Source organism: Chanodichthys erythropterus, chromosome 14 (assembly GCF_024489055.1).
Source record: "Chanodichthys erythropterus isolate Z2021 chromosome 14, ASM2448905v1, whole genome shotgun sequence".
NCBI lineage: Eukaryota > Metazoa > Chordata > Actinopteri > Cypriniformes > Xenocyprididae > Chanodichthys > Chanodichthys erythropterus.
Window position 1 is genome coordinate 7,705,620 of NC_090234.1, and position 25,273 is coordinate 7,730,892.

Genomic DNA, 25,273 nt, shown 5'->3' on the forward strand with positions numbered 1-25,273 from the left:
TTGTGCACCTGCCTATAGGCGCATATTACTAACGCGGCCTTTAAATAACAAAAATAAATAAATACTGCACCGTTAACTTTAGCCCTTTTTGTTGCTCAATGGCACAGTCGTTTTCAGTTGCCTCAAAATAGCAACACACCAACAATGCACCTGAACACACCTCGTTTTCAGACCAGCACGCCCATGGGTGAACAGATGAGCGCGAGTGCATTTACTATTTAAACAATATGGGCGCAGGACGTGAAAAAGATAACTCTGTTGGGCTGAAACTAGCAAAAAACACTTGCGTCGTAACTGGTGTATGATAGGGCCCAATGAATGGTTTGCAATGGTTGCAACAAACAGTAATGCTATCTATCAGGATGTGCTAAAGTTAGGGTTTAGGTTAGGGTTAGTGATTTGTATTTGATTCTGTGTCGTGTCAGAAATCAGAGCTGTGACTGACATGACCAGTGAAATCTTTAGAATCAGGTTTGAGGTTAACTGGATTGTGATTAAATTCAACCTGATCTTACAGAAAAATGTAACAATGTTATGAGGTGGTGCTTTCTGTATGAATTCGTAAAATGTGAATTGTAAAAAAACGTACAATTACTAGAAAAAAGTAAGCATGAAGGTTCGCTCCTTAACATAACCATCAATGGGGCGTAAGCAGATCATTCGAATTTTACAAATGGGATCATACAAATTAGTCACCAATTTGCCAAAACACAAAATAGTTACGAATTGCAACACAGTTGTGTTGGCAATATTATGATATGGTCAGACTTTGTAACAGATAATATGATGTCAAACTCTGTGGCATCTTTTTTAAAAACATAATTCAACATATAATGCATCCAAAATGTTAAACTATACATTTTATTCCACAAAACTGCAAGGCCTAATTTTAATTCTGCTGAGAGGTTGCCGTGACGTATCAATCTTATATTGATCACACAACATGATTTCACAGGGCAGAGTTCACAAAACTTGAACTTTGGAACCAGTGAAATTCACAAAAAAAAATTTCCCGTCTTCATTCGCACGCTTATGAATGGAAGTCAATAGAACGAAAAGTTTATTGTGACAACTCCCTTTGTAGCAAAGCTATAGCATAACTAACAACCACAATTACTGAATGTTTTATTTTGTAGTTATGTAATAAATTAAGTAAAGTTACTTTTTATTTAACTGAATTGTATAAAATTATACTAAACTTATCTAACCATTTTCATTAGTACATTTTTCTAAAAATAAATAAAAAGATAAATGCATATATATAAAAAATAATGCATGACCAAGGTTGTTTCTGATGTTCAGATGGCACGTTTCATATCAATCTTGCATACTACAGTTGTAAATTGCTATTAGCCTATATTATGATATACATTTCATGAAAAGTGTGGGTGATGGACATGAACATGACAGCTTTACAAAGCTTTCATCGGCTATAGGCAAGGTTTAGTTTAACAAAACTACGTTCTAGTGCAGTTTTTTTCCATTTTATAAGTAAGCTCTTTTCAAGCTATGCCCACAAAACATTGTGATTATTAGTCAAATTTTTAGATGCCAAATTGTGCATTTTTACTGTTTCTTTAGAATGTTGGCAATGTTACAATCTGTTTGACTAATACACATTCACAACTGACATTATGTTGCACTAGAAAACCCCCTCAAAACTCTTTCATGGTTAAATGATTTGATTTCTACATTATTATTGTACAAACCCAATTCAAAAAAAAGTTGGGACACTGTACAAATTGTGAATAAAAACAGAATGCAATGATGTGGAAGTTTCAAATTTCAATATTTTATTCAGAATACAACATAGATGACATATCAAATGTTTAAACTGAGAAAAAAAAAAAAATAAGTTGATTTTAAATTTCATGGCATCAACACATCTCCAAAAAGTTGGGACAAGGCCATGTTTACCACTGTGTGGCATCCCCTCTTTTTATAACAGTCTGCAAACGTCTGGGGACTAAGGAGACAAGCTGCTCAAGTTTAGGAATGAGAATGTTGTCCCATTCTTGTCTAATACAGGCTTCTAGTTGCTCAACTGTCTTTGGTCTTCTTTGTCGCATCTTCCTCTTTATGATGCGCCAAATGTTTTCTATGGGTGAAAGATCTGGACTGCAGGCTGGCCGTTTCAGTACCCGGATCCTTCTTCTACGCAGCCATGATGTTGTAATTGATGCAGTATGTGGTCTTGCATTGTCATGTTGGAAAATGCAAGGTCTTCCCTGAAAGAGACGACGTCTGGATGGGAGCATATGCTGTTCTAGAACTTGGATATACCTTTCAGCATTGATGGTGCCTTTCCAGATGTGTAAGCTGCCCATGCCACACGCACTCATGCAACCCCATACCATCATAGATGCAGGCTTGTGAACTGAGCGCTGATAACAACTTGGGTTGTCCTTGTCCTCTTTAGTCCGGATGACACTGCGTCCCAGTTTTCCAAAAAGAACTTCAAATTTTGATTTGTCTGACCACAGAACAGTTTTCCACTTTGCCACAGTCCATTTTAAATCAGCCTTGTCCCAGAGAAAACGCCTGCGCTTCTGGATCATGTTTAGATATGGCTTCTTTTTTGACCTATAGAGTTTTAGCCGGCAATGGCGAATGGCACAGTGGATTGTGTTCACCGACAATGTTTTCTGGAAGTATTCCTGAGCCCATGTTGTGATTTCCATTACAGTAGCATTCCTGTATGTGATGCAGTGCCGTCTAAGGGCCCGAAGATCACGGGCATCCAGTATGGTTTTCCGGCCTTGACCCTTACGCACAGATTGTTCCAGATTCTCTGAATCTTTGGATGATATTATGCACTGTACATGATAACTTCAAACACTTTTCAATTTTTCTCTGAGAAACTCCTTTCTGATATTGCTCCACTATTTTTGGCCGCAGCATTGGGGGAATTGGTGATCCTCTGCCCATCTTGACTTCTGAGAGACACTGCCACTCTGAGAGGCTCTTTTTATACCCAATCATGTTGCCAATTGACCTAATAAGTTGCCAATTGGTCCTCCAGCTGTTCCTTATATGTACATTTAACTTTTCCTGCCTCTTATTGCTACCTGTCACAACTTTTTTGGAATGTGTAGCTCTCATGAAATCCAAAATGAGCCAATATTTGGCATGACATTTGAAAATGTCTGACTTTCAACATTTGATGTTATCTATATTCTATTGTGAATAAAATATAAGTTTATGAGATTTGTAAATTATTGTATTCCTTTTTTATTCACAATTTGTACAGTGTCCCAACTTTTTCGGAATAGTGTTTGTACATCAATATGTCAGTGTTTGTATGTGAGTGCATTCTCTTTTAGCACCTTGTGTTGTTTCTCCTTGTGATATGGAGTATGTGAGAGGTTTTTTCATGTTCATGTCTACTCTCTGTATTCTGGGAAGATTTTTAAAAGGGTAAACTTTTATCTAATGTATACATGCATCAGTTTGGCTCATCTTTGTGAAAGATGCTGCTCCCTTCAGCGTTCAGGCTGAGCTGCAGAAATGACTGATTATCATTAATCACTCCTGTTACTTGAGAAACACTTGACAGAGCTCAAGTGGCCTCTTACATGAAACCATAAACCTCTTAATTGCTGATTATAAGACCATGAAAAAAAAGATGTATCATCAGTTTCCCTGCTTGTTTGAATAAAAACTGGCAGGCAAACAGACTTATTCTTTCAAAATATGTTAAGGAAAAAACAAGGTTTTCGTAATAATAAACTAAAAAGACAAACAATTAGGTAAACGCCTCAAAAACAATAATAAAACAAACCCTGTCGTTCCCCATACTGACGGAAACTGTTCATCTTCACGGACAAAACTTGAGTTGCAGGACAACGAAACATAGGAAGCAACCCGGTCAAAGTGACAGACATCACGTCCATCCAATCAAAACCCGAGTTCTCCAACCTAACCTCCAATGAGAAGAGAGACGAAGGGCGGGACTTCCTGCTGGTGACGCAGTTGGCGAAGTGGAAGCCCCGCCGTCAATCAAATTAGGAAAAAAACAAACTGGACTAAAGCGAGCGCAGGCACCGATTAAAATAATCATGCTCGGGGTGTAATTAAACGCAGACATCAGTCTTCTTTACAGAACTCACGTAATGACCGGTACGTAGGATTTGGAGAGCGTGAGAATGGTGGCTTTGAATCTTTGTGCAGGCTATGTTCATGCTAAGCTAGGCTAACGCTAGCAGGCGGGTGAATCTGAGAGAGTTTAAGATCCGCGCAGGAAATAAATACAGAGCTCAAGTGATCCATAAAGCAACAAAACGCCTCTATTGTGCGCGATGAAGCCGTGTGTGCAGCAGGCGCTCGGTGTAGACGGGCTCTAACAGCTGTTTTGTGTTGTGTGTTGAAGCGCCTGAAGGGCCAGTGAAAGCGGGAGTCATGGCGGACAGCAGCAGCGCTCAGGACGGCGGCGGCGCGGATCAGGTAAATCACATCAAATCCTCTCCTCTCTTATTCTCTAATGCATGTGCTTTAGTGAAGTTTTCACTTTGTTCTGTTAAAACACTGGTACTTCCTGTGTGGCCACCCCCTTTCATGTATTAAACCCGCCCATCGTCAGGACGGACAGCCCTCGCCGCTCGCCCTGCTCGCAGCCACTTGCACCGGCCTCGGTTCGCCCGCCCCCGGAGCAGAGAACGGGGCAAACTCGAATAATGCTGCTGGGGTGGTAAGTCTGTAACTACTGATGTATCACTTTTATTCGACCTTACCGTGGTTTAAGTGTGAGCTAGGGCTTGTTTACTTTGAATGAGTGCGTGTTTACTCCCCAAACTTAAAGCGCAGGATATAGAGAAGCACTGATCTAGTTAGTTTAGACTGAATACATTAGTGTGGTTCACTCACAGTGCATCGCGTTCTTACCAGGAACTACCCACAGGAAGGCCAGTCATATTCTCAGCTATTCACAGACCAAACTGATTAATCATAGTTTGTGTTTTACTTGCTTATTTGTTGATATCAGACCAACATGGAAAAGGTCAAATAATTGGCTGTGTCGTTTAATTTTCCCAGAAAGCAAAACTGTGAGGGATTCATGTTAGTCTTTTCAGCAGTGTTATTTTTGACAGCAAATTTTGATTTAGGCTTAGTCATAGTCTTTCGACTAAAATGCCATTTAGTTTTAGTCATATTTTAGTAATCTGAAATTGTTTTAGTCTAGTTTTAGTTGACTAAAATCTAATGTAGTTAAATTGTAATGCATTAAGTAAGCATTTCTCTAACAATACACAGATCCAAAACACTGACATACATCTGATATTCTCCAAACTGTTTATGTTCACTTAAAGGGTTAGTTCATCCAAAAATATGAATTAAATTTGAGTCATTTATTACTCACCCTCGTGTCGTTCCACACCCGTAAGACCTTCGTTCATCTTCAGAAAGCAAATTAAGATATTTTTGATGAAATCCGATGGCTCCGTGAGGCCTGCATAGGGAGCAATGACATTTCCTCTCTCAAGATCCATTAATGTACTAAAAACATATTTAAATCAGTTCATGTGAGTACAGTGGTTCAATATTAATATTATAAAGCGACGAGAATATTTTTGGTGCCCCAAAAACTCTAAATAATGACTTGTATAGTGATGGCTGGTTTCAAAACACTGCTTCATGAAGCATCGGAGCGTTATGAATCGGCGTGTTGAATCATGATTTGGAGCGCCAAATTCACGTGATTTCAGCAGTTTGGCGGATTGACACGAGATCCGAATCATGATTCGATACACTGATTCATTATGCACCGAAGCTTCCTGAAGCAGTGTTTTGAAATCGGCCATCACTAAATAAGTCATTATTTAGTTTTTTTGGCGCACCAAAAATATTCTCGACACTTTATAATATTAATATTGAACCACTGTGCTCACATGAACTGATTTAAATATGTTTTTAGTAACCCTTTAAGAGAACCAACTGTACTTTACTCGCCAAAACGGATGGTTTTTGACTGTTAAAGTGCAAAAAGATACGAAAGAGCTCCATTCAGTACTTGTCAGGGATCAACACACTTATCATTGAGGTACTGTTACAGTTTTTGTTTACAATTTTGATTAGATTTGATTTTTAGTTTTTCTGCTTTCATTGTAATTTTAGTTAAATATTTTAGTAATTTTTTGTGTTTTTGACTTTTAGTTTTTGCTTTTAAATGTCTATATAGTTTGTTTGTTTTTTCTGTTTTTAGTTATTTTTGTACACCAGGTTAAAATCTTGGAAACCAGATGAAATAAAATAAGTTTACATTTTTATATATTTATTTTTTAATTTCAGTTAACGTTTATTTCAAGTAATGAAGTTTTTTTTTTTTATGGTTTTAGGTTTAGTTAATTATAATAACCCTTATACTTGTAAAATATTTTTAATAATGTGTTAATGTTTTTAGTTTTTCATTCCTTTGACAAGATAGTAGTTTACTATGAATTAAATACAGTTTGTGTAAACAAAATAATAATAAAATAATATAATATAAATAATAATAATAATAATAAAAAAAAAATTATAAACCAGACTCTTATTCTGAAATGTCTGCAGTCTGCACTGTAGCAGGCTGCTTATTTAAGTTCAGATGAGGGAGATAAAATATGTATTCTTACAACCGCCTAAAACATATGACCATATAAACATTGTGCAGTAAACATTGTCATCAACATTAGCAATCACTTGGCATAAATGTGTGCTATTCATTAATTGTGAAGCAGTCTGAAGCGCTGCTGGACGAGCCTGTAGAGCGCGCAACAGTGCCGCGTTTTCCCGCGGTTAAGTCAGCACATTCAAATGTGCGCATCTTCCACACTGGACAGCATTCCTGACTGGATATCTTCCCAAATCATCCCTCTCTATCATTTTCATCTCATTTTTATTTGTTGACGAAAATTAGAGTAGATTTTAGTCATAGTTTTAGTCATTCAAAACCCATTTTTATTTAGTCATCTTGTTTTCGTCTGTGAAAAAATGTCGTTGACGAAAATTGACAAATTATCCGTCAATGAAATTAACACTATATACACACACAATTTTTAAAAGAAATTAGTACTTATTCAGCAAGGATGGATTGTAATTGCAATTAATCAAAAGTGACGACACATACTGCTATCACCTTTTACATTGCTACACCTCTATTTCGAATAAATGTTGTTCTTTTGAACATTCTATTCATCAAATACTTGTGAAAAAAAAAAATTAAGCTGTTTCCAAAAATATGTTAAGAAGCACAAATGTTTTCAAAATTGATAATAATCAGAAATGTTTCTTGAGCATCAACTAATAGAATATTAGAATGATTTCTGAAGGATCATGTGACTCTGAAGACTGGAGTAATGATGCTGAAAATTACGCTTTTACAGGAATAAATTATATTTTACTATATATTCACATAGAAAATATATGTTTTAAATTGTAATAATATTTCACAATATTATTTTTGTTCAAAGAAATGCAGGCTTGGTTAATAAAATCCTAGTGACAAAAAAAAAAAAAAACAACTCTGGAAACTTGTGAAAAATTAAATATAGCGTGTACCTTGATTAATGGCAGTTTCACAGCTGTACAGAAAAATGGAAGAAACCATTGGGCATTTTTGTAGTATTTATGTTTGTCCCTCCAGAAGTAATAAGTACTGATTATTTAAAGCAGAACTTTGACTTTGATAAGATTAATTCATAGATAAGATTAGTTGACATAGTTTTGATTAGTTCATCTTTCTGTAGAGTGCAAACATTAAACTTTTAAGCCTGCTGATGCCATTTTTTTTTTGTGTGTGTGTGCATCAGGTGGCAAATGAATGGACTGGGACTAATAATGTCTGGTGACTTAGAGAAGCGAGCATATACAAACAAACCGTTTCATGAGCCCATACGATAAACATGAAGTGAAAGTGCAGTGAAAATGTTCAAGCTAGTACACAAATGCAGATATTGGCACAATGGTGTTGTCAAAAGTACCAACTTCGATACCGAGACCTATACTGGAATTTTAAAAATGTGACGCTTTGAGCGCTGTTGAGTGGATTCGTAAACGCCTCTGATTGGCCATTGTGTTCACGCGAACACAGACATGTCTGTGATTGGCTGCAATGACCGACGCTTCAAAAACCTGTTGTAAATAGACATCTTTGACACTCTTCATTGAGCGCTCACACAGATACACACGGGAGAGTTTGAAAGCAACTCCACTGATAGACTTCTGCTTTCAGACACTTTCAAATTCAGACACTTCTGCGTGCTTTCAAACACTCACGTGTTGATCATTGTAGCCAATCACAGACATATCTGTTGAGTGCGTGAACGCAATGGCCAATCAGGTGTTTACGAATCCGCCCAACAGCGCACAAATCGTCACATTTTTAAAATTTCAGTACCAACTTGGTATCGAAGTCAGTACTTTTGACAACACTAAGCACAACCAAATGTTGTTTTCCATTGATGAGAGACTTAATCCAGTGATGAAAAACGTCCATAATAAATCCAAATTCACAAATTCCACTCTATTTTATTGTACTTGAATTTTTTCTTGCAATTTAGTTAATTATTGCTATATTAGTAGAGAATTGGATTCTTTTGAAGTTAACATGATACCTTTCAGTGTTTCAGACCAAATTCTAACAATTCTCTTACATAGGATGGGTTTGTCCATGTTTTGCATTAGTCACCATAGTAACGGCAAGATAATTTATTTTGCAATGTTGTGGCATCACTTTGAATATTTTTTTCTTGTGTGAAACTATTTTGTTTCCCTCCCCAGAACGCAGACCTCTCAGTGCAGTTAACAGGGTCTGAAAGGTGGGAGGCGGTAAAGGACGACTCGGGCGTCCTGCATCTCCCGGGCACGGGTATCGTCACGTCCAACGGACAGTATGTTCTTCCTCTCCAGAGCCTCCAGGGTCTCCAGAGCCAGCCCATCTTACTCACGTCAGGGACCGACACGTCTGCCGGCGCAGTGCCTAACATCCAATACCAAGTCATCCCTCAGGTGCAGACGGCCGACGGGCAGCTGGGTTTCTCTGCCTCTGCCGTCGAGGGGGCCTCGATGGCGCAGGACGCCGCAGGGCAGATCCAGATCCTCCCAGACGGCACCCAGACTATCAGCGTCACGGGGACGACGGCAGCCGACGTTATCCGCAACAGTCAGCACCTCATGACCCAGTCTGGCCAAGTGCACCAGATGTCTCTGGGAAGCTCCGCCTTCAGCAGTCAGGGTCAGGTGGTCACTAACGTGCCTCTGGGTTTGCCTGGTAACATTACCTTTGTGCCCATTAACAGCGTGGATCTGGACTCTCTCGGGCTCTCGGGGGCCCAGCCAATAGCGACCGGCGTCACGGCTGACGGACAGCTGATCATGACCAATCAGAGCGTGGAGAACTCTGAAGGCTCGGAGAAAGCAGGGGAACAGCAGCAGACGCTCAACTCAAATGCAGACATGTTTGTGCCTACCACATCTTCAGCATCCTCCTCGTCCTCACAGCAGCAGGCCAGCACGATAGACGGCACGGGAGTGTTGACGCAGCCTGTGGCGGGAGAGCAGGGAGACGGATCGGGCTACCTCAGTCAGGGCACGGTGCAGGTGTCGGGAGGACAGCAGGTCATCCAGTTACAGCAGCTGCCCTTGCAGACCGGTGAGGGTCAGGTGTCTGCACAGGCCCAGCAGTCTCTGCAGAACATCCAGCTCATCAACCCAGGAACATTCCTCATCCAGGCCCAAACCGTCACACCGTCAGGACAGATACAGTGGCAGACCTTCCAGGTATGTAGCTATAATAATAATAATAATAATAATAATAAATATTTAATTGTAAAGCACGTTTATCCATGGAATGCAACTCAAAGTGCTTCACAAGCATAAAAACAAATATTGGGAAAGACACTTTCACCCCAAAATCAATATAAAATACTCAAAAACAACTATAAGAAGATCAGGAAATAAAATTAACTTACACACAACATTTTTGTTATACTCATAAGCAACTTAAAAAAAAAAAAAGATATGCCTTAACCTATCTTTTAAAAATATGAATGCTAGTAGCCTCTTCCACTTCATTTGGTAGACAGTTCCAAATTTTTGGAGCATAGTGGCTAAAAGAAGTACCACCGGATCCAGATTGCTTATGATTTACTGTATAATGTGCCAAAAGACCAGCACTAGAGGATCTTAAACTACGATTTGCCTCAACAGACAGTTGGAAATAAGGTGTAATAAGGTGCAGGATTATGCAGTGTTTAATAAACTAGTAAAAGAAAATCAATCCTTTGTAATTTAAACAAATCTGTCACAAATGATTTATAACCAGTTTTAGGGCTGGGAATTAAGAACCTTTTTTTTTTTTTTTTTTTTTTTTTTAATTCACTGCTTCTGTAATGATTGCCCTGCTGATGCAGACAGAATCCAGTAATAAAACTGATTCCTGCACCCGTATTCATCAGTGGCCCTGCACACGACAACAAACACACTGTCTGACCAGCAACCACCACACAATCAAAAATAGGCAATAATTATAATAAAAACTGATCAGTCTTGATCATGATTGATGTTACTGATTTTGAAATGCAGTAAAAAAGTCTACAAAATGTCAAAAACATACATTTTTAATTTTGAGATTGGTTATTGTTGGTTTCAGTTGTACCACTGTGACTTACAACGCGACAATGTAGGAATGCAGACGGACTCTTTTAAATAACAATTTTTAAATTGTCTCATAACACTGAGTGCTTAAAGGGATAGTTCACCCAAAAATGAAAATTGTCTTCATTTACTAATCCTCGTGTCATTCCTAATACATAAGACTTTGGTTCACCTTCAAAACCCAAATTAAGATTTTTTTAATGAAATGAAAGTCCAGGTAACCAGAACTTAAAAGTGAAATGAAGGTGTTGTAAAACGAAGCCATATGAATTGAGCGGTTTAATCCATCTTCCGAAGAGATATGAAATCTTTATAAACGGTTTTAATTTAGTTATCACGTTACTTAATCACTTGCTTAACCAACACAAAATAGGTGTTGCTTTAAAGCCTTGAAGCTTGGGTTTACAGTGAATATAAGGAATATGACCATCACCTAACAAGTGCTTTTAAATTTGCTGACATTAGAAGTGCTCTGTTTTCATAGCATGAAAAAATAACTGCTTTACATGAAAATGTGATCTGTAAAATCATCATGCATAACAGATAGACTTGTCATGTATCATTGAAAAGGTCTCAACTAGCAGAATACAAAAAGCATATTTGCTTTAGTTACAGACCAAACTATTCCAAGTATTTGTATGAAAAATTGCTGTCAATGCATGTGTAAACAATATGCACATGTTTTTGCGCCACGTTTTGGTTTGTAACTTTGCAAAACATTAGTAACCCATAGTAGGTCACATATCTATTGAGAGCAAGCCCAAACACATCTATTGAACAAGCCCAAACACAAAAGACAACAATGCGTAGATCATGTAGTGACATGATATGCTGCTTGGCTAAAGATATAGGACATCCGGGATCTGATCACAATCATGACGCAATGTTTTCAAATGTCATTTGGAAGTTCAACCAATTGAAACTGGATCTTAGGTGTAGTGGGTGGGTATAGTGTGTAGAGACCAATCGGACACTGTTTTACAGCTGGAGCATGTTTGGATTGATCACTCAGATTGATAGGTCTTGATTTACCATGCGCCATAGAATAGGAGGTGAAACAGTGCCGGAAGATCATCACTTATCAACCAGGATCTTATTACTTGTTCATTCTATGTACTTGTATTGTGGCGTTTACACAAGTAGTTCTTATGTTCAGACTTGTAATTAAAATGACTTGTTTTGAGGGTTATTTGGACCCTTGGCTAATTATGTTTCAAAATAAACAGCTAGACTTCCTAATCCATTGCATGGCGTTAAGACATTAATATACTTGACTATGGCTTGCTTGCTTCATTTTTTTTCTTGTGTGTCTGCTGCAAATTTTGCACCTGAGCCGCACGCACCTCAAAGCTATTGACCATTGATATGTTTTATCAATTAAATTATCAACAAATAATCGATCGTCCATTAATCGTTAGAATCCCTAGTTTGGAACAACATGAGGGTGAGTAAATAAGGTCCTAATTTTTATTTTTGTGCATTACCTTTTACCTTTACCATATTCTGCTGTTTAAAAATGTTAGCAAAAATAGTTGTATTTTTATCATTATAATTATATAAACATTCCACCACTCTGTTTTCCTGTTCCAATCTGTCCCTGCAGGTGCAAGGAGTTCAGAATCTCCAGAACCTTCAGCTCCAGACAGCTCCAACTCAGCAGATCACTCTTGCCCCGGTGCAAACACTGTCTCTGGGTCAGGGCGGTACACCAGTCAGCCTGACCTCAGGACAGATGCCTAACCTGCAGTCGGTGACGGTTAACACTGTGGGCCAGGCAGGCATTCAGTTCCAGCAGTCCGAGGACACAGACAGCACTGGAGGTACAGCAGCTGGTGCTTCAGGAAGGGTGATGAAAATGTCTGGAGTAAGCCTTTTACTCAGGATAGGGGTTTCCAATCCTGGTCCCAGATTACACTGCTCATTTTTGATGTGTCTCTTTTCTGACACACTTATTTGAGATCTTGGAGCAGGGGTGTCCAGACTCGGTCCTGGAGGGCCACTGTCCTGCAGAGTTTACCTCCAGCTTGCCTCAACACACCTGCCTGGAAGTTTCTAGCATTTCTAACAGTGGCCCTTCAGGAGCAGGATTGGACACCCCCGTCTTGGAGTCTTTACTAACGAGCTGATGAGTTGAATCAGGTGTGTTTGATTAGGGAGACATCAAAAAGGTGCAGTGCTGGGGTTCCTCCAGGACCAGAGTTGAGAACCACTGATTTAGGGAAGAAAAACATGGTAGATGAATGCAGGGCCCTATGAAATCCGTTTCATTCTTTTCTAAATTCTTTGTTTTCTAATTTAATTAGTCTGGATTCTGTTTTAATGTCCATTGATTATGATTTGTGAAATTAATCAAATTAAATTAATAAAACAATTGAATAATGCATTAAATTATTAACAATTGTAGTGTCCTATGAAATTTTTATTTTGTTTCAGAAATTCTGTGTCTTCTGTTTTAAATGCAATGTTTTAAAGTGTAATTGAATAAAATTAATATTAATATAATATTAAATATAGTAATGTTAATAAAATTTGATATTTTGTGGTATTTAATTGTTTAAACTCTATTATTATTATTATGACTTTATGAAGTACATTTAAATGTACAATAGTAATATATTTCTTAAGTAATATATAAGTTAAATGAAAGTGTTATCTTGATGGGTTGAAGTGAGTTTCTATGTGCATCTAACAATAGTTTTATCAAATAAAATAGTAAAATGCTCTTAAAATTCATATAGAGTGTACTCATATAAGCCGCGTTTCCACTGCTTGAACTTTCCCCAGGAACTAGGGACTTTGAGTTGGTACTCGGCGTATTTCAACCGCAGGAACCAGGGTCTGAATGAAATTCTGGGTAAAAATTTCCCCTTCAGAAAGTCCCTGCTCACGGGTACTTTTTCAAAGTTCAGGAAATTTAAGGGGGTGGGACTTGGGTGCTGAACATGTTGATTGGTTTAGTTCATGCAGCATTTTGATTGGTTGACTCCACGTAGCATTTTATTTCAACCGCCAATTTTAAAAGTCTGTTGTGGTGCATGCAGTACGAGTTGTTTGCTATTCGAATCAGTGGAGTTTAAAAATGATGGCCGATGGACCGACGACAAAATTTGGCTTTATTAAGCTTATATGCAGAGGACGAAATCCAGCAGGAACTGGAAAGTTGCGCGCAGTCTAGGGCTGCACGATTTATCGCAATTTTATCACCCGATTTGGCAAAGGCTGCGATTTATTTTATGCGCATCTTGTCAGAGCTGTACGGCTCTGTGATCAGTAGTAAATGCTTCTCCATCTGAAATGCGTGTCATTCCAGGAAATCCCATACTATCGCTGTAGCTGAGTAATAGACTAATAAACACACGACTGCCTTATTCTGTGCAAGAAGCCACATCATCTCACAGAAGGATGCTCAACTGTCGTTATGAAGTGAGTTTGGAGTAAAAACATGTAATTATATGTTGTCTTTTGTTGGACAAGATGTTAATAAATGCTTCTCATGTCTGGAAAGATGTTTGACGCATGTTGCTTTTTCAAATGCACATTATAAGCGATTCAATCTCGCAGCGCTTTCAGATGGATTAGCATTTGGAGCCATAGTTCATTGACAAGCCACACATAAAAAAATTAATCGCAGCTTTGCGATAAGCCAAGTCATTTAAGCGCGATTTCAATTTTTTTTTTTTTTCTTCTAAACGTCCGAATAATTGTGCAGCCCTAGCGTAGTCCTACGTCACTGGACGAATCTTCACGGTGCTTTAGACTGCAATGAAAATGCAGACAGAAACAGGTCTGGGTGGAAACAAGTTCCTGGGAAAAAAGTTTCTCTCACAAATTGTTCTGGGTAATTTCGGTGGAAACGAGGCTATAGTGAGGCTGCAGACGCTGAAAACACCTTGAGCGCCACGGTGCTCATTCACACAGAAACACACAGAACAACCAGACTTTAAATTTCATGTTGGTTTTATATTCGCACTTGTCCATATTCCTTTTTTTTTTTTTTTTTTTTTTTTTGGGTATACCCCTACTTTAAATTTATTCTTCAAATGCGTGCCAAATTCCATGACATTCCACATCACACCGTAAATTCTATTTCTATGAGTGGATTCTGTGATTCTGTAGTGTGTTCATGTAAATCTTAGGGCCCTATAGAGTAAACAAGATAAAGAGTGACATTACAGAGGGAAGATGTGTTTAGCAGGTAAATATGCAGTGCTGTTAGTGTAACGCTGATCATACTATACTCTGTAGATATTCAGATTAAGGAGGAGCCTGATTCGGAGGAGTGGCCTCTGGACAGTAGCTCTACGCTGAATGCCAATGACCTCTCTCACCTTCGTGTTCGTTTAGTGGAGGAGGAGATGGAGGGATTGAGCCAGGAGGGCAAACGTCTGCGCAGGGTCGCATGCACCTGCCCCAACTGCAAAGAGGGAGGTGGGAGGTGAGATCAAACTGCTGAGAGAACACATTTCCTTTAGCAGCTTGTTTTGTTTTGAGACACAGTGAAACTTATATTCCTGTGTAATACAGACACCCTATGGTGTGTGTTTGACTACATGCCTTCATTACTGGATGTGAGTAGTATATTTCCATTCTGACTGTACATTTCTAATTATATGTTGTAGGGGATCTAACATGGGCAAGAAGAAACAGCATGTGTGCCATATAGCTGGCTGCGGGAAGGTATACGGGAAGACGTCTCACTTGCGAGCTCACCTGCGCTGGCACTCGGGAGAGAGACCCTTTGTCTGCACCTGGATGTTTTGTGGGAAGAGGTTCACGCGCAGTGATGAATTACAGCGACACAGGAGAACACACACTGGTACTCTTCCCCTCTCTCTCACACACACACACAAGTTTCTCACTGCCTCTGTGACTACCTCTGTTTCCAAAACCTAGTTAGGTGCCTTGCTTACATAGGCAGCTACTGTCTAAGACAACATCCTGACCAGTATAGGGTCTCGTTAGTGACTCATTTGGAACTGAGTTTGATGTTTGATGCAGCTGAAAATTTATGCACACACATATATTACATTACATTATATTATATTATATTATATTATAATGTGTATGTGTATGGCCTAAAATTAAAGCACCAAATGAGAGTAAAAATCTATGTTTGCGAGTATATGAAACTGCGTCAGTCGCCAGTTGGCCAGTAACAATTTTTTTTAAATTCTAACAATGCAATGTTGTGATAACATAAATGAGAACAAACGTGAACTACGCCCTGTTCAGTTGACGGGTCAGTGCTTCATCATCACGAAAGTTTCAGCCTTTCCAATGTAAATATTCAAGCGCTTGAACATGCAAAAGGGATTTTGTTACTCACGCGCTGTGTTGGAACTTTAACATCCGAAGCATGTGACCTGAAAGCTGCGTCTCTCAGACAGCTCATGAACTCGAGCTCTCTTTCATGCCTTCCTGCGCTTCAATGGACAAATTCACTTAAAATTATGTCAAAAAACACCTGTCTCGTCGAGTATCCTATTAATGTCAGTTATGTCTTAAGTGAACGCAAACACAAAACTCATGATCCATGTGTGCATTCGGTCTTAAAGTGACAGCATCCTAATAATCCTGCTACTGTCTGCATTTTTAATGTAAACGAAACAACAAAGGACAATCTAAAATGTTGGTGTCATTCTGCCTGTTTTTATGTCATGGCTGGTAAAAAATATTTTTGGCTGGTAAATTTTCTTAAGTTCCTGGCCATTGGCAGGTGTGGCAAAAAATTAGTTATAACACAATAACATAAATTAGAATACTGAAAAGCATCAATTTTCTTCCAACACCACCTGTATAAAAACAAAACAAAAACAAAAAAACACGAGTACTTACACAGATACACACAGGAGCATTTGAAAGCAGATGTTTGTCAGTGGATCCTTCTATCAGTGGAAATATTAGAGATCTGCTGATAGACGCCTGCTTTCAAACTCTCCCGTGTGTATCTGTGTAAGCACTCAGTGAACGTCAAAGATGTCTGTTTACAACATGTTTTTGAAGCGTTGATCATTGTAGCCAATCACAGACATGTCTGTTGAGTGCGTGAACACAGTGGCCAATCAGAGGTGTTTAAGAAACCGCACAACAGCGCTCAAAATGATAGGGACATACTGGTATCGTCATGTTTTCCAAATTTCAGTACCAATTTGGTACTTTTGACAACCCTACTCAGTACCCTAGGATTTTTTTATTTATTTTTTTGGAAAGTATTGATTCCCCTTTATAATAAGTGTCTTTAACTACTATGTAGTAACATTTAAATGTATCATTTGATACAATGCACTCACTGTGTACTAGTGTTGTCACGATACCAAAATTTTGACTTCGATACGATACCCAACTTCAGTATCACGATACCGATACTTAAACGATACTATGGCAAAAACTTAAAACAGTAGGAAAAGTAAATAAATAACATATGACAGAACTTCTTTCTTCACCAGTGTGCAGCTGAAAATTCTGGATTTGAGCTTCATTGCCATGAAGTTACAGAGTTAGATTTAATATAATTTTTAAAGTTTATTATTTTCATGCTCAAGAAAATTGTAAATTATGTGCTATTATGCTTTTTTCCTGTTTTTTTTTTTTTTTTTTTTTATACATGTAAGCAGGGCTTGATATTAACTTTTTTCACTCACCAGCCACTGTGGCTAGTGGTTTTCCAAAGTTACTAGCCACTCAGCATTTTCACTGGCCACAATTTTGATGTTGGTAAATTACATTTTATATGATATGATTTATATGATTATATTAAATTTCTTTGAGTCATTTTACTTGATTTAGAAGATTTAAAACCCTTTCAAACTTTTAAATGCAGACTGACCACCCAAATCAAGATTACATTGTATATCAGCTGGTATAGGTGGGAAAGAGGTGGACAATATCAGCATGAGCTAGTATGAGAACAAGTTATTTGTGTTAGGCTATATAAAAGAACAAAGAAGCAAATTACAAAAACAATAGTAAATTAAAAATAATCTTTTTTCAGATACACTAGGTTTATTTAACATATAGCCTGCATTTATTTATCATCTTTTGTTGTTTGATTAACATTAATGACAGACAGGTAGGCCTATTTAATTGAGCTGCTGAATGCATGGACATAACTGACAACTATCCAGTTATCACCCACCTGTTTACGTCCACTTAAGCCATAACCGACTGTATTCACGCAAGATACTCCACACGATGGACATTTAGACATCTGTGTGCACATGTATTTGACTATTCAGGCGCGAGGAGAACTGATCGCGCGAGCGACAGAGAGAGAGAGCGCACGCTAGAGAGCGCTTCTGTTGTGTGTCATTTAGCGCAATTCCGCCTATCCCTCCTTCACTAACTGCATGTAAATAACGAATTGTGTGATTGGAATTAGAGCTATAATGTAATTAGAGCAATGTTATTAAAGCATAAATTGGTTTAATATAACTGTATATTCCCTTCACATATTTGTTTTTTGTTTTTTTTCAATTAATTTTATTTTAGCAACCAGATATCACTTATTAGAATCAATAATACACCTCTTTGCGGATGTCTGCTTGCATGAGTAATATAAATAACACTCATTTAATTTTTGAGAGCATAAACATAATGCTGGCATCACATTCACTAACCTGTCGCTCTTTAAATTCTTTGTACAAATCGGGATGTTTGTCGGCAAGATGCTTTTGAGTCCCTTCGCTTGCGTTATTTTGTAACATATTTTGCAGACGGGCTTCGTGGTGTCCGTGGGCTTGCCCTGGCTGTCGCAATGTAAGCAAAATAATGCCATATTTTGCTTTGTGCATCTGCTTTCTCAAGAATTTGTGGACGGTCTGCAAGAGCACCTGTATTTGCAGCCATACCTCTCGTTTGGTCACCATAAAAGCCGTTGCGCAGTTGGGAGGAATAAACACGCACTCAATGTGCCTTAGAAGCAGCGCGCTGCACGCACACTGCCCCCTGCTGTCGCACATTGGGAAATACAGCTGGTACTCAAAGTACCGGTACTAATAAAATGAAGAACCGTACCGTTTCTAAAAGCAGGGTATCGCGATACCTTTCTAGTACCGGTATATCGTGCAACACTACTGTGTACATGCATGTTTTCACATTTACTTATATTTTAAAAATACCTACATGTAATTACAGCTGTGATTAATTAACTACATTTATAATGACACTGTTGACCTTCTCTTACCTCTTAACCCACCCTTAAACCAACCCATCCCACCAAACCTGTCCTAACCTTAACCGTATCCACCTCAATAGCAGCACAAGTGTTTCACAATACAACATCACAAGAAGTTCATTGTACTTAACAATTAATTTATGAATGTACATAGTAGTTAAATACACTTAATATATAATATGTCCAAAGAATTTGTTTTATTTGCATTAAATTGATAAAGTGACAGATTTTGATACAAAAATCCTACTTCAAATTCACATGTTCAAATGATTTCTGAAGGATCATGTGACACTGAAGACTGGAGTAATGATGCTGAAAATTCAGCTTTGATCACAGGAATAAGTTACATTTTGATGAATGTTTAACCATATTACTGTTTTTACTATATTTTTGATCAAATACATGCAGGCTTGCTGAGAATAAGAGACTTCTTTCAAAAACATATCATACCGACCCCAAATGTTTGAATGGTAGTGTACCTAGAAATTGCTGCCTTTAGATTTGGGTTAAACAGTTTTTTGTTTTTTGTTTTAAAAAGATAAATTAGTATCTTAAATGAGCTTTTTAAGCAGGCTTCATGTAGGGAGCTCACTAGGTTTTGTAACCGCTTTTTTTCTGTTCTTTTTCTCATTTCTATGTCATTTGTGGTTTCACCATTATCAGGAGAGAAGAAGTTTGTGTGTTCAGAGTGTTCGAAGAGATTCATGCGCAGCGATCACCTGGCCAAGCACATAAAGACGCATCAGAACAAGAAGGGAGGCGGCGGAGCCGTGGTTGCCAGCGTGGGCGGGGCCATGTCCTCGGACAGCATCATCACGGCGGGCGGGACCACACTCATCCTCACCAACATCCAGCCCGGCACCATGCAGGGCCTCGCCACCGTCAACGCCACCGTCAACACCTCTAGCTCACAGGACCAGCTGACCACAGCCGAGATCCCTCTGCAGTTAGTCTCCGTGTCCGCCGGGGACGTGGCCGAGTGACCATGTGACGGCTGCGGAGACGACCCGTGAAGAGTCTTACAGGAGGAACGTTCTGCCAAGGTTCCGCCTTTTCCTGTACGACATCACGTCCTCTTCTCCCGCAACCTCAGACTTCATTTTGACTACATCGATTCCACGCTCGCGCATATACCTTGCTTTTATACCTTTACATATTTACCCTCCTTTACGTAAATATGTACATTTACGTGAATGCATATATACACACACACATATATATATATATATTTTACAAATATAGAATTATTGGGGGATTCATCTTTTTATGGGGGAAGCATTATTTCTTGTTTTCACATACAACACTGAAATGCCTTATATTGTATTATAAGCTGTCGTGTACAAAGGCTGAGTTGTTCGTGGGTGTCAAGCATCTGTTTCAGTGTGTACTTGTTGGAATGGGTATAATCGTGTTGTATAAAGAATGCAGCGCTGGTGACAAACGGGTGGCTGATGTTAAAGGAACAGTTTAGCCAAAAGTGAAAATTCTCACATTATTTCTTCCCCCTCCATTATGTCATTCCAAACATGTTTGATTTCTCTGGGAAAGAACTGTTTTTGAAAGGGTTAGTTCACCCCCCCAAAAAAAAGAAAATTCAGTCAGTAATTACTCACCCTCATGTCGTTCCACACCCGTAAGACCTTCATTAATCTTCAGAACACAAATAAAGATATTTTAGTTGAAATCTGAGAGGTATATGACTCCTCCATAGACAGCAATATAATCAACACTTTTAAGGTCCAGAAAGCTACTAAAGACAAATAGTCCATGTGACTACAGTGGTTCAACCTTAATGTTATGAAGTGACGAGAATACTTTTTGTGTGCAAAAATAACGACTTTATTCAACATTATCTTCTCTTCTGTGTCATTCTCCTACGCTGTTTACGTCGAGCGCTTCCGGGTTCCACGTCAGAATGGTGACTCGCTCATGTGTCATGCTGCTCATGTGAACAGCGTCGGCCAATAATGAGTCGCCGTTCTGACTTGGAACCCGGAAGCGCTCAACGTAAACGGCATAGTTTACAATGTGAACAGCATAGGAGACTGACATTGAAGAGAATAAATTGTTGAATAAAGTTATGTTTGTTTTGTTTTTGCGCACAAAAAGTATTCTCGTCGTTTCATAACATTAAGGTTGAACCACTGCAGTCACATGGACTATTTTAACTATGTCTTGGCTACCTTTATGAGCCTTGAAGGGTGCAATGACGTTGCTGCCTATGTGTGGTTCATAAACCTCTTGGATTTCATCAAAAATATCTTAATTTGTGTTCTGAAGACAAACTATGGTCTTACGGGTGTGGAACGACATGAGGGTGATTAATTAAATTTTTGGGTGAACTAACCCTTTAATCTCCAGAAGGGACAAATTCTCCATTTAAAAACAGCCAGTTTATGACTCAAGCACTTTATTCAAAATAATCTGAAATCGTATTGTGTGAGAAATGGACCAAAAGTTAAGTTGTTATTGAGTGAAAATCCCATCTGCCGCAGCTCGTTTACCGTTCGCCCTGTAACGTTTAGTGACTATATATGTGAGAACCTGATGTCAAAGACGTTGATTCTGCATTTTTGAATGTGGTCGTGAGCTTTGGGTGGATGGGAAGTTGCAAATCTGTTCCTCACACAAAGTTCCAGAAGATTGGGAATGCGGCGTCGTAGGTTTGAACTGCTTTTCAGGAAGTGGGGGAGTAAGTAATGGCAGAATTTCCATTTGCGGGCGAGCTCTTTCTTTCATTGTAATTCTAGGTCGTAAGTGATATTCGTGGTGTGAGTTCTCCATACGAGGAGGAAGATGTAAAAAAAAAAAAGAGAACTTTAGAAAGAAGCCTGCCATTTTGCTGTTGGGAGTCATGAAGGTGTCCAATAGTGTCTTTAAATGTCTCTGATGCTCCTCATGAAAATGCATTTGTTTTCTTTTATGTGCTTTTATTTTGTGTAGGTAAACCCCGGCCCGACAAATGGGGCAAATATGAAACAATCATGTAATTAAAAGCATTTTATGTACCATAATTCTCAAACCTCTTGGAGTTGATCAGATCTTTCAATATGAATTTGTTGTGAAATGAAGTCTTTTTTGAGCAAAAGGATATTTATATACATTGTAATCTGGATTTGTGGTGCTTTTCTAAGGAAAAACTCCCTTCGGCTTTACTTTTTTAAAGGACTGGACTGTAATCAGCATCAAGAATCATTTGTATGAAATGAATCGGTTTGTAGTTTGCCAAAATGAATTCGCACTCTTTGATAAAATAGAGAGAAAAAACTGTTGGTTTATGTCTGATGGTTCGCAGCATTAATATGTACAACTGTGTTTCAGGACCAAAAGAGCCGCTCACAGTCTCAGCGCTGTGTCGAAATCACAGCCTACAAGGACGGGTTAGATGACGTTAAACAACCAAAAGCTTTGCGGGACAATATCTGTTCACGGTGGTTATCGTGTAGCTTTTGAGCTCCCTCTCCATATGCTTACTGTAGGCGTGAGTCTCGGACGCCTTTATTCAAAGGGAGGGATTGTCCTCGTAACTGTTGATCATGAACATTTTGTAGGAGTTTTTTTTGTTTTTCATACACAGCAGGTCATCAGTCAGGACGCACTCGTTTGCGGTCAGTCCATGTACAAGTATGGCTTTGTTTTCACGTGGTACTGTACAATTATTCTCGGTTTATGTTTTTATTCCTTCAACTAATCATGATTGTCTCTTTATCTGCCGATTCTGAGTACCATTGCCAATTTTTGTGTTGGGGATTTTATACCCTCCCGTAGCCAAGTTTGTAATGAACAGTTTGAAAAGGTCCAGAATGAAACACTATTTTGTTTTCTGAGTTGAAAGGGTTGTTCTTCTGTCACAGTGATCCAGAATTGCATTTTTTTTTTTTTTTAGTCTTTTAGTTTGTGAAGTCTAATTTGATTTTGTTCATTATAAATAGCATCTTAACATGTCACTTTTATTTTATTTTTTATTTGGTCATTTTTCCAAGAAAGCTTCGGACTATTGTACAATGCCCACTTTTGAGGGCAGCTGTTTATTTCACACTAAAATGACTAAACATAATCCTGGGCTTGTCAGTTGTCTTATTCTCACAGAACACTGATGCACATATTTACATACAGTACTTCTTTTTTTTTTTTTTTTTCCTAAATCACAAAAAAATAAATTGCATACGGTTTGAAAGTTTGGTGGTAGTAAGAGCAGTAAGATTTTTATTTTGCTTTTTTTTTATTATTATTCAGCAAGGATGCATTAAATTCATCAAAAGTGACAGTAAATACATTTATAATGTTACAAAAGATTTCTATTTCAAATAAATGCTTTTTTTTAATCTATCAAATAATTGTGAACAAAATATGAAGCAGCACAACTGTTTTCAGCATGGCTAATAATCATAAATGTTTTTTGAGCATCAAATCATATTAGAATAATTTCTGAAGGATTATGTGACACTGAAGACTGCAGGAATGCTGAAAATCAAATAATTTTAATTTGTAATAACATTTTGCAATATTACTGTATTTTTGATCAAATAAATGCAACCTTGGTAAGCATACATTTCTTTCATAAACATTTGAACAGTAGTGTCTTTATCTAGTCACCATTTACTTTACTATTTTCACTATTATTAATTGCCTCTTTTTGCCTTTTTTTAATACAAATGTTCCTTGTAATCTGTAAATTGATATGAGGAAATAAAAACTATTATGTCACATGTATGACATCAACCTCCTGCATTTACTCACATATTAAACTATAAAGATCAGAACGAAAAGGCAGAAGCATTTATGCAATTCAATCCATCTCTTACTATTTGTATTTAGACCACAAGTTTTGTGATTGAAATGTTCTACCCCGTTATGTTAAAAACCCATCACTTCTTCTACCGCCTGGGTGTTGTGTGTGTGTGTGTGTGTGTGTAACCTTGTGTGTATGAAGTCCAGTAGATGTCACTGCAGCAACAGCACCAGAGCTGGACATCCAGCTGAACCTCCAGCACTTCCTGGCCTCTCAGTCCGTTGATATATTCCTCACCTCAAATGCGTTTAGAAGCTTCTCTGACATAGTCAGTGTTAAAATATGTCTAAAAAGAGCTGGCACGAAGAGCATCCACCCACAGCTTTACCCTCTTAAATTGCATATGAAATATGTTGTTTTATTTTTGAACTTGCTCAAGTGTGAACAAAATTCTCCTTCATGCGTTTTTCATTTTCACTTAGAAATACACTTAAAGCAATTTCCTCTTAGAGGGGCTTATATATTAAAACCACATCATTTTTCATGATCAGAGTCTGTTTTATATGAATACTAAATCCAGCTGTGTGGAAATTGATTTGTTTTTTGTGTTTTCACTTCAAGGTTTTAGGTTCAGATTTATATTAATGTACAAGGGAAAATGTATATTTTAGATGCTTGACTAAGTAATACAGGCCTATACGTTTTCTCACCTTTTTGCAGTTCACTTAAAAGGATAGTTTAACCATCAGTCATCATTTACTTGCCCTCATGTCGTTTCAAACCTGTATGCATTTTTTTTTTTTTTTTCTCCTGCAGAACATAAAAGAAGATATTCTGAAGAATGTTGGTCACCAAACAGTTTTGATTCCAATTGACTATGGACAAATACAGTGCAAGTCAATGGTTACCAACATTTTTTAAAATAACATTTCACAATAACATGTTCCTCAAAATAAACTGTTTTTTGAATGACATGAGGGTGAGTAAAAGATTTCATTTTTGGTGAAATATCCCTTGAAATAGCCTTGCTGTGTGAAATGAATTTTTAAAAACACAAATACTCCACATACTCTTTCAATTAAAGGTACACTATGTAACTTTTACTAAACAAAACTGCATGCATTTTTTCGAAGAGCATTGTTTTTGTTGTGCTTCTGCTCTGCGTGACTGTGCGGATGAATGAGTGACCTCTGACCTGACGCATGAGGATAGAGCAAAACAAAACACCGGTCATGAATTAGAAGTCTAAAAGTCTGAGACACAAGAGGTTACAATACTCACGACTTGCGCAGTTTCTGTATGGTCGTCTACCGTCACTTATTTGAATTTATAAAGTTTTAAATGTGGATATCTGTCTTTCAAAAACGCATTGATTCTTGATTCACTTCAAAAGGATGGCTTGAGGATGAGTAATTAATGGGAAAATTTTCATTTTTGGGTGAACTAAAGGCCCTGATATGCTTCAAACGAAAACGGAGAATGAACTGATGTGACATCATTTCGAACAAAATCAGGCCAGAACGAAGTTCGTTTTTGTGTTCGTTTTGGGAGTTCGAATCGGCTTGCCAAAGCGAAGTCTCAGGAAACTTTCGTTCCAGCTTCAAACACCTTTTTTACTACCATTGGTCCGTGACGATAACATAATAGGAGGTGTGCGCTGAGGCTCCGCCTTTTTTCACGCGGAAGTCTTCTCTGACTCATTTCATCTGTACAGTTTGTTGAGGTAACCGCTCCGCGGG

The 25,273-nt window shown here is 38.1% G+C and overlaps 1 protein-coding gene across 3 annotated transcripts; it reads left to right on the top strand.

Moving 5' to 3' along the window:
• Positions 1–1,943: 1,943 nt before the first annotated feature.
• Positions 1,944–23,404, top strand: sp3a (sp3a transcription factor). 3 transcript variants are annotated; one of them, XM_067408731.1, is made up of 8 exons: positions 1,944–4,119; positions 4,370–4,443; positions 4,580–4,687; positions 8,755–9,753; positions 12,233–12,449; positions 14,974–15,064; positions 15,249–15,445; positions 19,466–23,404. In XM_067408731.1, exons 1-8 carry the CDS (start codon positions 4,113–4,115, stop codon positions 19,783–19,785), a joined length of 2,013 nt encoding a protein of 670 aa, XP_067264832.1. In that variant the 5' UTR covers positions 1,944–4,112; the 3' UTR covers positions 19,786–23,404. The 3 variants fall into 3 exon arrangements, with proteins under 3 accessions (XP_067264832.1, XP_067264831.1, XP_067264833.1); XM_067408730.1 differs by having other exon boundaries at positions 1,946–4,119; positions 14,875–15,064; positions 19,466–23,403; XM_067408732.1 differs by lacking the exon at positions 4,580–4,687 and having other exon boundaries at positions 1,946–4,119; positions 14,875–15,064; positions 19,466–23,403.
• Positions 23,405–25,273: the final 1,869 nt, after the last annotated feature.